The sequence below is a fragment of the Zootoca vivipara genome, chromosome 4, assembly GCF_963506605.1.
Source record: "Zootoca vivipara chromosome 4, rZooViv1.1, whole genome shotgun sequence".
NCBI classification, from domain to species: domain Eukaryota; kingdom Metazoa; phylum Chordata; class Lepidosauria; order Squamata; family Lacertidae; genus Zootoca; species Zootoca vivipara.
In genome coordinates, this window is record NC_083279.1 from 94,421,068 (window position 1) to 94,434,005 (window position 12,938).

Here is a 12,938-nt window from a genome sequence, read left to right on the forward strand (position 1 = left end):
AAAGGAAGGTTTGTCGTGGTAAATATTGGTTATCAATTTATAATAAATTAATAAATTTAAATAGGAGAAGTAGGAAAGTTTGGGGGGGGAAGAAGTTGAATAATGATGAGGTTAATAAATAAGGGATTAATTAAGTTAATAATTGGTTAATTAGAAAATGGTGAATAACCTGTCAAAGAGGAAATAAAATGAAATCCAGAAGGGGGATCGAGGGAAGTCACCTAATGATGTGATGAAAAATGGTTTTATATAAGAAAATAGTAGTATGTTTTTGTTTGGCTTTTTTATGTTTTGTTGGTACATTTTTTGTTGTTGTTGCATTTTTGTACTTTTAATGTTGGTTTTTATAAAATGAATAAATATTATTTGGGGGGGGGTATTGGAAGTAGCCCAGAGATTTGGAAAACCAAGTTCAAAATCACCTTGCCGTTGGTCACTGTCTCTTGGCATGATCTACCTCACAGGGTTGTTAGGGGAAAACAAGGGGAGGGGACAAAGTTAAACCACCACATGTTCCTAAGCTTCTTAGAGCAACATGTTGCCAAAACAACAGGGAACCACGTTGTCCTAAGAAATTTGGCTTCATTTTGTCCTCCTGCCTACCCAGATATCCTTAATATTTCAGAACTGTCGCCATTTTTAATCTTGCCCCACCTCCAATAATACTGTGGTCCCTCGACTTACGAACTTAATCCGTTCCGAATGCACATTCGTAGGTCAAAAAGTTCGTAAGTCGGAAAGTGGTTTCCCATAGAGGAAAACAAATATTCGGAAAAATTCGTAAGTCGAGGAAACCACATTTAAAATTCATAAGTCGAAGAAAGCGATTTAAAACCGTCAATGGTTTTCCGTTCGGATGTAGAAAAATTTGTAAGCATGCGCCCATTTCTCCCGTTCATAAGTCGAAAACTTCGGATGTCAAGTAATTCGCAAGTTGAGGGGCCACTGTAATCGTCTTTTCTTTGGCCTAACACGTAGCGCTTTTTATCTACTAGTTTATTTTTCTCTTCCTGACCAGCAGCTCCCTACACCAGCCGGGGAGCCATGCAGGTCTTCTGTACTACAACTCTAGATGCTATACTCCTATTGATGCAGCCCAGCCAATGCAATTCTGGGCTGCATCAATAGGAGTATAGCATCTAGATCTAGGGAAGTAATAGTACCACTGTATTCTGCTCTGGTCAGACCTCACCTGGAGTACTGTGTCCAGTTCTGGGCACCACAGTTCAAGGAGGATACTGACAAGCTGGAACGTGTCCAGAAGAGGGCAACCAAAATGGTCAAAGGCCTGGAAACGATGCCTTATGAGGAACGGCTTAGGGAGCTGGGTATGTTTAGCCTGGAGAAGAGAAGGTTAAGGGGTGATATGATAGCCATGTTCAAATATATAAAAGGATGTCATATAGAGGAGGGTGAAAGGTTGTTTTCTGCTGCTCCAGAGAAGCGGACATGGAGCAATGGATTCAAACTACAAGAAAGAAGATTCCACCTAAACATTAGGAAGAACTTCCTGACAGTAAGAGCTGTACGACACTGGAATTTGCTGCCAAGGAGTGTGGTGGAGTCTCCTTCTTTGGAGGTCTTTAAGCAGAGGCTTGACAGGCATATGTCCAGAATGCTTTGATGGTGTTTCCTGCTCGGCAGGGGGCTGGACTGGATGGCCCAACTCTATGATTCTATGATTCTATGAAAACCATCCTTGAGAGAAGAGAGTTTCTTCACAGCCATGTGAAACACTCCGACACACCAGTCGACAATGAGGCAAAAGGGACTCCATTTCCTCCAGCCTCCACTTTCCTCAGTGCTCCCTCTCCCATCCTTGACCAAACCAGACAATTATTGCCTTGTCCTCCTTGAAATTCAAGTGCTTTGTTCGCCTGGGCGAATTTTGCAGCTGAGGCAAAAGGAGGGGGAGGAGGAAGGAAAGAAAGAGATTCTCTCTTGAGAGATGCACGTTTATGCAGTTTGCCGGAAAGCACATCAATTCAGAAATGAAATTAAAGCGCCAAGCTCGTTTAGAGACACGCAACGGGTGCCGAAATGACCCATCCTAGGAACAGTGAGCAACTGTTTTGTATTGTGTTGCTATTAGGCCTAAGAGACTGCCTGCAAATTGAAGGAGAAGTCTTTTCCAGCTTGGTACCCTGGAGATACTAGGGACTACAACTCCCATCAGCCACAGCCAGCATGGGCAATGGTCAGGGATGGTGGAAGTATGCAGATGACACCCAGCTCTACCTCTCTTTCAAATCAGAACCAGTGAAGGCGGTGAAGGTCCTGTGTGAGTGCCTGGAGGCGGTGGGAGGATGGATGGCGGCTAACAGATTGAGGTTGAATCCTGACAAGACAGAAGTACTGCTTGTGGGGGACAGGAGGCAGGCAGGTGTGGAGGACTCCCTGGTCCTGAATGGGGTAACTGTGCCCCTGAAGGACCAGGTGTGCAGCCTGGGAGTCATTTTGGACTCACAGCTGTCCATGGAGGCGCAGGTCAATTCTGTGTCCAGGGCAGCTGTCTATCAGCTCCATCTGGTACGCAGGCTGAGACCCTACCTGGCTGCAGACTGTCTCGCCAGAGTGGTGCAAGCTCTGGTTATCTCCCACTTGGACTACTGCAATGCGCTCTACGTGGGGCTACCTTTGAAGGTGACCCGGAAACTGCAATTAATCCAGAATGCGGCAGCTAGACTAGTGACTGGGAGTGGCCGCCGGGACCACATAACACCAGTCCTGAGAGATCTACACTGGCTCCCAGTACGTTTCCGAGCACAATTCAAAGTGTTGGTACTGACCTTTAAAACCGTAAACGGACACGGTCCTGTATACCTGAAGGAGCGTTTCCACCCCATCGTTCTGCCCGGACACTTGAGATCCAGCACCAAGGGCCTTCTGGCGGTTCCCTCCTTGTGAGAAGTGAGGTTACAGGGAACCAGACACAGGGCCTTCTCGGTAGTGGCACCCGCCCTGTGGAACGCCCTAACAGCAGATGTCAAGGCAATAAGCAACTATTTTACTTTTAGAAGACAACTGAAGGCGGGAAGTTGTTAATGTTTGATGCTATACTGTTTTTAATATTTGGTTGGAAGCCACCCACAGTGGCTGGGGAAACCCAGCCAGATAGATGGGGTATAAATAATAAATTATTATTATTATTATTATTATTATTATTATTATTAAATAGCAGCCAAATATTCCAAAATACCTAGGCAGGTTAAGAAAGGTGGCCCTATGGTCAGGATCCAGCATCATATCCATGTTTTAAAATATACAGTAGTATAGAAATGGAATTAATAATAATGATAATGATAATACAGTGGAACCTCGGTTTATGAACACCTCGGTTTATGAATTTTCGGTTTATGAACGCCACGGACCCATCTGGAACGGATTAATTCACTTTCCATTACTTTTAATGGGAAAGTTCGCTTCAGTTTATGAACGCTTCAGTTTATGAACAGACTTCCGGAACCAATTACACCCATGTTTCAGTTTATGAACGCTTCAGTTTAAGTACTTCGCGGACCCGTCTGGAACGGAATAATCCACTTTCCATTACTTTCAATGGAAAAGTTCGCTTCAGTTTATGAACGGTTACTCCGCAGACCATCTGGAACGGATTAATCCACTTTCCATTACTTTCAATGGGAAAGTTCGCTTCAGTTTATGAACGCTTCAGTTTATGAACAGACTTCCGGAACCAATTGTGTTCATAAACCGAGGTACCACTGTAAATTCAATGGGGCGGGTACCACCCCTAGACATTGTGGTGACCACAGCCTAGTTTTAAAAAGCCATATGGCAATTAGATTACCGTATACATCTGAATTTCTAACACTGACTGCAGAGCCCACTGTACTTTTCCGACAAATAATTTTCCACGTTGGCCTTTATGGCTTTGCACCAGCTTTGAAGGCGGCAGCTTCGAACTCCCCACCATCGCCGCCTGATGTTGTTGCAATGCCAGGGGGCGGACATGTCAAACTTCTCCCACAAGGAGTAAGGGAGACAAGGATCAGACCCAAGAAGCAGGAGCGCCCATAGTATTAGCGTATCTCCTGCACACAGACTTTCAGGACTCCCTGAACCATTTTTTCCCCCATTTCCTTTTAAAAGCATCACCGCAGCTTCACAATGCATCCCTTGCAAAGGTTCGCCTTACCTTTGGCCGTTTCCATTGCACACCTTGAATTCGCGACTTGTAGAAGAGGGAGTCGTCGTTGGCCGGGAACAAGGGGTCTTCAAAGAGGGCTTTCCTCCGCTGGCAGTCTTTCTTCAAGGCAGAGTAGCGCTGGTTCTCATACGGCTTTGCAGACGAGAACATCGTTCCCTGGCAGCCTCTGTGGGGACAGAAGGAAGAGGGGCACCACCCTTCGGTGAGAGATGGGCAGGGCCGGACTGAGGTTTGATGAGCCCCTAAGCTACTGAAGGTAATGGGGTCCTTTATAGGTCCAGCTGTCCTTTGTCAACAAAAAATTGTCGCTGTTTTTCGTGTTGAATATATGCTAGATCAGGGGTCCCCAGACTTACCCGGCTTTGGGCCGGTGCCCGCCGTGCCGATCGCGCAGCGGGCCGGAGGGCAGGGCAGTGCGCGCCCGTGCGCACACACACTTGCTGGCGCGGTGGCGCGCTTCCAGATCGGAAAAATCACCGAAAATCATTTGTGTGCATGCGTATGGGCCTCCCCCCAACCCGGAAGTGCACCGGAAATGACCTCTTCTGGGTCGGGAGAGGACCATACGCATGCGCACAAATGATTTTCGGTGCTTTTTTCCGATCTGGAAGTGTGCCACCACGCTGCGCGCCGTAAAGGCGGGCAGCGGGGGTCGTCGCGGGCCGGATTGGGAGGCCAATTGGGCCGCATCTGGCCCGTGGGCTGTAGTTTGGGAACCCCTGTGCTAGATGGTAATTTATGGACCTCATAGGTATCTCAAGCCATTTGCACATCACAAAATATGTATTTTATCAAAGTAATTGTTGAACTGAAATACAATTAAGAAGAAGTATATTAATAGTGAAATGATGATTAAGCTCTAACTTTAAATGATTGGGGGGGAACATGACTTACATCATAGGAGCCTACACAACACAAAACACTGTTGCTGTATATAGGTTTCATTTTATTTGTTTTTTATCTTGTATTTTGGAAATGTACATCCAGTTGGATTTTTTTCCTTTAAAATTTTTTTTTGGGGGGGGGGGCCAAGAGAATGGGGTCCTAAGCTATAGCTTTTTTGAGAAACTGTTTTAACTGCTATAACAAGGGTGTCTGTGGACCTTAAACTGAGGCTCATAAAACAAAAAATAATATTTAGAATATACTGGACCCCATTAAATTTGTTTTAAAAAGGGCATCACCACCTGGCAAATAGAAGGGGAAGAAATGGAGGCAGTGAGAGATTTTACTTTCTTGGGCTCCTTGATCACTGCAGATGGTGACAGCAGTCACGAAATTAAAAAACGCCTGCTTCTTGGGAGAAAAGCAATGACAAACCTAGACAGCATCTTAAAAAGCAGAGACATCACCTTGCCGACAAAGGTCCGTATAGTTAAAGCTATGGTTTTCCCAGTAGTGATGTATGGAAGTGAGAGTTGGACCATAAAGAAGGCTGATCGCCGAAGAATTGATGCTTTTGAATTATGGTGCTGGAGGAGACTCTTGAGAGTCCCATGGACTGCAAGAAGATCAAACCTATCTATTCTGAAGGAAATCAGCCCTGAGTGCTCACTGGAAGGACAGATCGTGAAGCTGAGGCTCCAATACTTTGGCCACCTCATGAGAAGAGAAGAATCCTTGGAAAAGACCCTAATGTTGGGAAAGATGGAGGGCACTAGGAGAAGGGGACGACAGAGGACGAGATGGCTGGACAGTGTTCTCAAAGCTACAAACATGAGTTTGACCAAGCTGCGGGAGGCAGTGCAAGACAGGAGTGCCTGGCGTGCTATGGTCCATGGGGTCACGAAGAGTCGGACACGACTAAACGACTAAACAACAACAACAGCAGCAGCAGCAAAGGTATCTAACTGTTGGAGATGCAACAGGGATAATGCTCCTCTAAAACGTATGTTTTTTCATTGTCCTATATTGAGAATCCATGGGGTCCATGGGGTCACGAAGAGTCGGACACGACTAAACGACTAAACAACAACAACAACAATATTGAGAAAGATTCTTGGCAGAAGGTAACTGAAACCATCAAAACAGAACTGTACGTGTCAAAGGTGCTGATGTGGCTACTCTAGAGTAACGACTCCACGCGGCATAGTCTTTTTAGACTTTTATTAAGTGCTGATTATTTACAGTGCTCAGAGCGATCTATATACATGTTCACGGTGAGGTGTCAGTACCTCTGAATGGAGATTGGCGCGTTTTCTTCCAGCAAAGAAGCTTTGGGAGACCCAACCTCTTCCCCCTACGTTTTCGGCGCAATTCCGGAGTTGGGGGAATTGGCCTTCCCCCTGGGCTACCCCTTTCCTGTCCCACCTGGGTGATGGGCTCCGCAACCTTGCCTGAGCCTCGGACACCACTTCCTGATTCTCCGCTGGAGGCAGAGCTCTCCCTGCTCTCCCCAGTGCTTGGGGATGGGCTGGAACTTAAGATGGGAGGGACTTCCCTATATCCCTTGTCCCTCACAGTACGGAACGGCCTTACATTTACAGAGCAAAAGATCCTCTTGAATTATATACCCAGAACATGGAACCTTACAAAAGGACGATACGAATGGACTCTCCGTGCCCTGACAACAGCAAAAAGACTGATACTGACGAATTGGAAAAATAAAAATGCGGCTCCCTTCTACGATTGGTTTGAAGATGTATACAAACTCGCCACGTGTGAACAACCTGCATATAAACGAAGACTGTGCCATGGACAAATTCAATGATATTTGGAATCCATTCTTACAAATACTGTAATAGGTTACGGTCAGGTGAAGTACAACAACCACCTTGTAAAATATAAAGTTTTGGGGTTCCCCCCCCCAGACACCTCAATGACTCACTAAAGCTAAAGCAGGGGTGGAGAAAGGCTGGATTCCTCTCTGAATAGTGTTTAGAGGGCCACATGTCTCTGGTGAGTGGGACCAGAGTCCAAAGTGGGAGGAGGCTTGTTTTTACGCATATTACAAGAGCCTTCGGTGCAAAGAGGCAGAAACACCAGATGTTGGTAAGTCCCGCTGAAAGAGAAAAAATGCCACTCTGTGCCCCCAGATGTTGATATTCTGCTCTGCACGGATGACACTAAGATTTAGTAGCGGTTCTTGAAAAAGCTGCTCTTTCTCCACTCACCCCCCTTTTAATTAAAAAGGCCTCCTGGATCCAAGCCAAGGACTTCCTGATTAAATACTTTCTCCCAAGAGCAGCTGGAATTTGCAGACACAGAAATGGCTTTACCCAGCCCAGAGGAAATCGGAAGACCTGTGATTTCTCCATCAGTAGGACCAAGAAGTCCAGACTCCATTTGACTTTCTGCTGCTGCTGTTTCTTCTTCTTTTTTGCATGCACAATACAAAGCCATCGCTTCCAGCTCAAATGGCTGGGCTGACCCTGAAATTTCGCTGCCCGAGACAATGGGGAAGATGGTGCCCCTCCCCTCATTCCAATAATAATAATAATAATAATAATAATAATAATAATATTTATACCCCTCCCATCTGGCAGGGTTTCCCCAGCCACTCTGGGTGGCTCCCAACAGAATATTAAAGACAATAAAACATCAAACATTAAAAAGCTCCCTAAACAGAGCTGCCTTCGGATGTCTTCTAAAAGTCAGTTGTTTATTTCCTTGACATCTGGTGCCACCACCGAAAAGGCCCTCTGCCTGGTTCCCTGTAACCTCACTTCTTGCAGTGAGGGAACTGCCAGAAGGCCCTTGGAGCTGGACCTCAGTGTCCGGGCTGAATGATGGGGGTGGAGATGCTCCTTCAGGTATCCAGGGCCAAAGCCATTTAGGGCTTTAAAGGTCAGCACCAACACTTTGAATTGTGCTCAGAAACGTACTGGGAGCCAATGTAGATCAGGTCTTTCAGGACCGGTGTTATGTGGTCTCGGCAGCCCCTCCCAGTCACCGGTCTAGCTGCTGCATTCTGGGTTAGTTGTAGTTTCTGAGTCACCTTCAAAGTTAGCTCCACGTAGAGCGCATTGCAGTAGTCCAAGTGAGAGATACCCAGAGCATGCACCACTCTGGCAAGACAGTCGGCAGGCATGTAGGGTCTCATCCTGCGTACCAGATGGAGCTGGTAGACAGCCATCTTGGAGACGGAAGGCGACCAATCTGACAAGTGATCCTGTTCCCAAACTGGTGATGAGGCAGCATCCTTCACCTTGCGGAGGGCAGAAAAGTGGCGTCCGGAGCACAGAGGGTGTCACAGACTGGTTGGACGCAGAGGAAGGGTGGGGGGCACCGGCTGGGGAACCCCCAAGGGGGAAAGGTCCAGGGCTTGGGGAGTGGTGGTGGGACCACAATGAGTGGTCAGAGGGAGAAGATCGAGAAGAGGAGGCGCCGGAAGCTGAAGAAGTAACAGGGTTTAGTGAGCAGGGCAAGTCTGTGGCAGAGAGAACTTCAGAATCAGAGGCAGAAGCAGAGGCTGGAGAGGAAGAGGACCAAGAGGCAGAGTTAAGCCTGGCTGGTGAAGATGCCAGGGAGTCTCCCCCTCCTGCTGCAACAAGCTCCCCTCCCCCTTGGGTCTCCCAGTACCAGGAGAGGTATGAAGAGGGAGGAGGAGAGGTGGGCTGCAAGCAGGCACAGTCTCAAAAGGACCTGGGGGAGGAGGAGACTTAGGGAGCTGTGGGAAGTTCGGGACCTTCAGTCTCTGCAGCTGCCTCATAGGGGCAAGATCTACCGGGAAGAGGTGCTGTGCTCACTAAGCCTAGCAGCAGATCCTATAGCTTCTAATAAAGAGTTAACTTCACTTACTCTGTGTGATTTATTGCTTACTTATCCTCACAGAGGGCAAGCCATGGGGTACCCACATCTAGGGATAGAAGAAGGCATACGTTGTTTTCCATTCCATCCCAATCTCAAGCAGCACTGTTTCTGTTCTGCTGCAGTCCATCTTCCACCCAAAACAATATTATTCATCTTGCGCAAGGTTTCCACTGATGGATTCTGACCAAACATACAGCTTTCCAAAATATATAGTTAATATTGGTTTTCCCCCCCTATTGTGCATTTCCCCCTTTTCTGCTTTTCTTTTCTTGTTAATGTTAATTTGGCCAAACAGCCAACGAATCTGGACTGTGCAATTTGTCCAGCACCTTAAAAATCACCCAAACTAGAATGACATTGACAGTCCATGTGCAACTTGCAAGGCTCTGGTGCAAGAATAAAAAAATTGCATCCCATTTTGAAGCACAAAGTGGTAACAAGCAGTCAGGATACAGGCCTAAGGAGCATGAGCCTAGGTGGAGAAAAGTAAAAATTGATTCCCGAAGAGGTTTGGGGGTAGACTCAGGACAAGAAAGCGAGGGGCTTTGCAAGGAATCTGAAATCCTCATATTGATTTGAAGCAAACCAGCCTAGTGTCTGCCGTGAATATCCTGCCTTAATAATTAGATGCCCTCTAAGTATAAAAGAATTGGTTATATGGAGGACTATGAAAGTTATTCATTTTTCTATTCATTTCCATAGAAATAAGCTGTAGTTTTCATCAGCCTTCCATTTCCAGACATGAAAAGTCCTCATTGTGTGTCTTTCTGCTTCACAAAGCGGGGGGGGGGGGGCATGAAATGCAAATTCGAGAGAACATGCCACCCCCAGCCAGCTAATCCAAAAAGTTTCATAACAGGCCCAAGAGAACAGCGTGAATGTTTGCGCAAAAGCCTCGGATAAAACCGCTGGCTGCTTCTGAAGCCCTATGCAGCAGTTTAAGTGAATGCAGATTGTTACAACTGGAAAGTTTAAAACCTTGGCCAGATATTTTATTCAGGCTCCGGGTCATGTGAATACTGCAACTGCCCGACAGAAAATTGTTAGATAGCACCCCCAATTTGCAAAAATAAAAGAGTATACAGTGGGACCTCAACTTACGAACTACTCGACATCCGATGTTTTCGACCTGCGAGCGGGGAAAGTGGCCACACGCTTACGATTTTTCCGACATCCGAACGGAAAACCCGTTCGTGGCTAGATGCGGTTTCCTCGACTTACGAATTTTTCTGTTTCCAATGCATTCTTATGGGAAACCGCGTTTCCTATGGGAAATTCGACTTACGAAGTTTTCGACCTACGAGTGTGCATTCGGAACGGATTAAATTCGTAAGTCGAGGTCCCACTGTACATTTTGACACTTGCACTCGTCACAGCCCTGAGCTTCCCAGTACAAGCTCACCGTGGAAGAAAAATGAACGAAGACATTCCCCAAAAGGATCCTCGATGGGCACACTGCCTGCCTACCATTGTGCAAGAAGGAGTCTTGATCCAATAAAGCAATGAGCCCTCCAGTGTCTTCTCCATTTCTCAAGGTTTCGGGGCTTGGGAAACTTTTGCTTCTACCCTGTTTCTCCGAAAATAAGACGTAGCCATAAAATAAACCATAGCAGGATTTTTAAGCATTCAAGGAATATAAGCCACACCCCAAAAATAAGCCATAGTGATAGGCAGTTTAACCTTGTAGGTTAAACTGTACCATACTTAATTTAAAAAAACCAAGACATCCCCTGAAAATAAGCCATTGTGTTTTGTTTTGTTTTGTTTTGTGTTTTGTTTTGTTTTTAGGAAAAATAAATATCAGACAATGTCTTTTTTTTCGGAGAAACACTGTATGAAAGGCCAGTGACCTACAATGGTGGCCGCAGAAAACAGCAGCTGGAATTTGCAGGTGGCGCTGTGGTTAAACCACTGAGCCTAGGGCTTGCTGATCAGAAGGTCGGCGGTTCGAATCCCTGTGACGGGGTGAGCTCCCGTTGCTCGGTCCCAGCTCCTGCCAACCTAGCAGTTCGAAAGCATGTCAAAATGCAAGTTTCCATGTGCTGCTCTGGTTTGCCAGAAGCGGCTTTGTCATGCTGGCCACATGACCTGGAAGCTATATGCCGGCTCCCTCGGCCAATAATGCGAGATGAGTGCGCAACCCCAGAGTCGATCACGACTGGACCTAATGGTCAGGGGTCCCTTTACCTTTACCTTAAGCCCAAGCACATGGAAACGGTCGTACTTTGCTATATTAGTGGCTGTTGCCACTGCCTGCCTTGAACAACACGGATCACAGGTTTAACTTGGCAACTAATAAGTTAAAGAATAGCCCTGCTGGAGGTACTTCTACAGTGCTACCTTGGTTCTCAAACGCCTTGGTTCCCAAACACCGAAAACCCAGAAGTAAGTGTCCTGGTCTTCAAACATTTTTGGGAAGCCAAACATCCGGTGCGGCTGAGAGCTATTGTTTCCGGGGCACCTGCAGCAATCAGAAGCCACGCCTTGGTTTTCGAACAGTTCGGAAGTCAAACAGACTTTCGGAACGGATTAAGTTTGGCGCTTTTGTTCTTGCTACTTATTTTGCGTTTTTGTTTCTGAGGCTTTTTCGGTTCATTTGTTTTTGTGGCTGTGTGGAACCCAGTTCAGCTACTGATTGATTGGTTGATGGTGTGACTGAGGAAATGGATAAAAGCCCCCCCATCCAAACAATGACTATCATCAGTGCAGGGAAGAAGAAAAAATGCAATTTTTAATTTTTATCATCTACAATACTGTCTTATTTATTTTATAGTACAGTACATTGATTATTGCTTTCCTTTTATGGAGCAATGGTCTCATTAGATAGTAATATTCATGTTAAGTTGCTGTTTTAGGGGTTGTTTTTTCAAAGTCTGGAACGGATTAATCCGTTTTGCATTCCTTTCTTTGGGAAAGCGTGCCTTGGTTTTTGTTTTGGAACGCTTTGGTTTTGGAGCAGACTTTCGGAATGGATTCACTTTGAGAACCAAGGTACCACTGTGTGATATCGTGAACCTCCTGTATGATGGGTGTGTATTTTAATGAACTGAATCTAGTGAAAGATTATGCGTCATTGGGAGTGAGTGTGTGTGAACTTAAGAGTGTTTAGCTTAACTTTCTTTTTTCTTTTTTCCCAAATATATTTATTAATTTTATAAAACTGAAACAAGAAAAAAGCAAACATAAAAAACCCAAAAATACAAGAAAGAATCGCAAAACATAAAAATACAAAATACACATTACAAAAAGAAAAAAGAACCATATTAAATCACTCATATGTCTTAACATCCTTGACTTCCTCAAATCCCTCCTTTCTGCTTTTCATTATACAGTGGTGCCTCACTTAACGAATGCCCTGCTTAACAAAATTTCCGCTTAACGAAAGGTTTTTTCTAGCAGAGGTTGCCTCGCTAGACGAATGCGTTTTATGAAAAATTCGTCTAGCGAATCGCAGTTTCCCATAGGAATGCATTGAAATTCAATTAATGCGTTCCTATGGGCAAAAATAAATTAAAAAACAATTCAATGCATTCCTATGGGATTCGCTAGACGAATTTTTCGTTATAAGAAAAGACCTGTGGAACGAATTAATTTCGTCTAGCAAGGCACCACTGTATATCATCCTTAGTAATTTCTATATCATGCTTCAATTATCTTGTTATGACCTTAACTAGCAAATTTCTATATTATACAATCTTTCTAGTTGTATGGTTGTAATTCCCAATATTGCTCTCTTTCCCTCTAGTGGGATAGGAGAGCTGGGGGAAAGAAATCACACCTGGCAACCAATACATGGGTAGACAAGTCTACAAAGCCCAGGACACAATTCTTCATGGCCCTCTAGCAGCTATGGTGGCTCCTTTGCCAGAAGTAATGTATTGAGCGTTAACTCTGGAACCTCAGTTCCTGAACACCTTGGAAGCCGAACGTCCGGCGCGGCTTCCGATTGGCTTCAGGAATCTCCAGCAGCCAATCGGAAGCCGCACCTCGGTTCCCGAACCGTTCTGGGAGTCAAACG

At 45.6% G+C, this 12,938-nt stretch overlaps 1 protein-coding gene across 2 annotated transcripts in view; it reads right to left on the reverse strand.

Annotated features, from left to right (window-relative positions):
• Positions 1-12,938, reverse strand: part of CAPN5 (calpain 5) — a 75,782-nt gene that overhangs the window by 51,367 nt on the left and 11,477 nt on the right. For both annotated transcript variants that reach the window (XM_035115499.2, XM_060273922.1), the window contains exon 2: positions 4,157-4,334. In XM_035115499.2, the coding sequence (XP_034971390.2) occupies positions 4,157-4,318 (162 nt within the window). In that variant the 5' untranslated portion in view covers positions 4,319-4,334. The remainder of the gene's footprint in view (positions 1-4,156; positions 4,335-12,938) is intronic.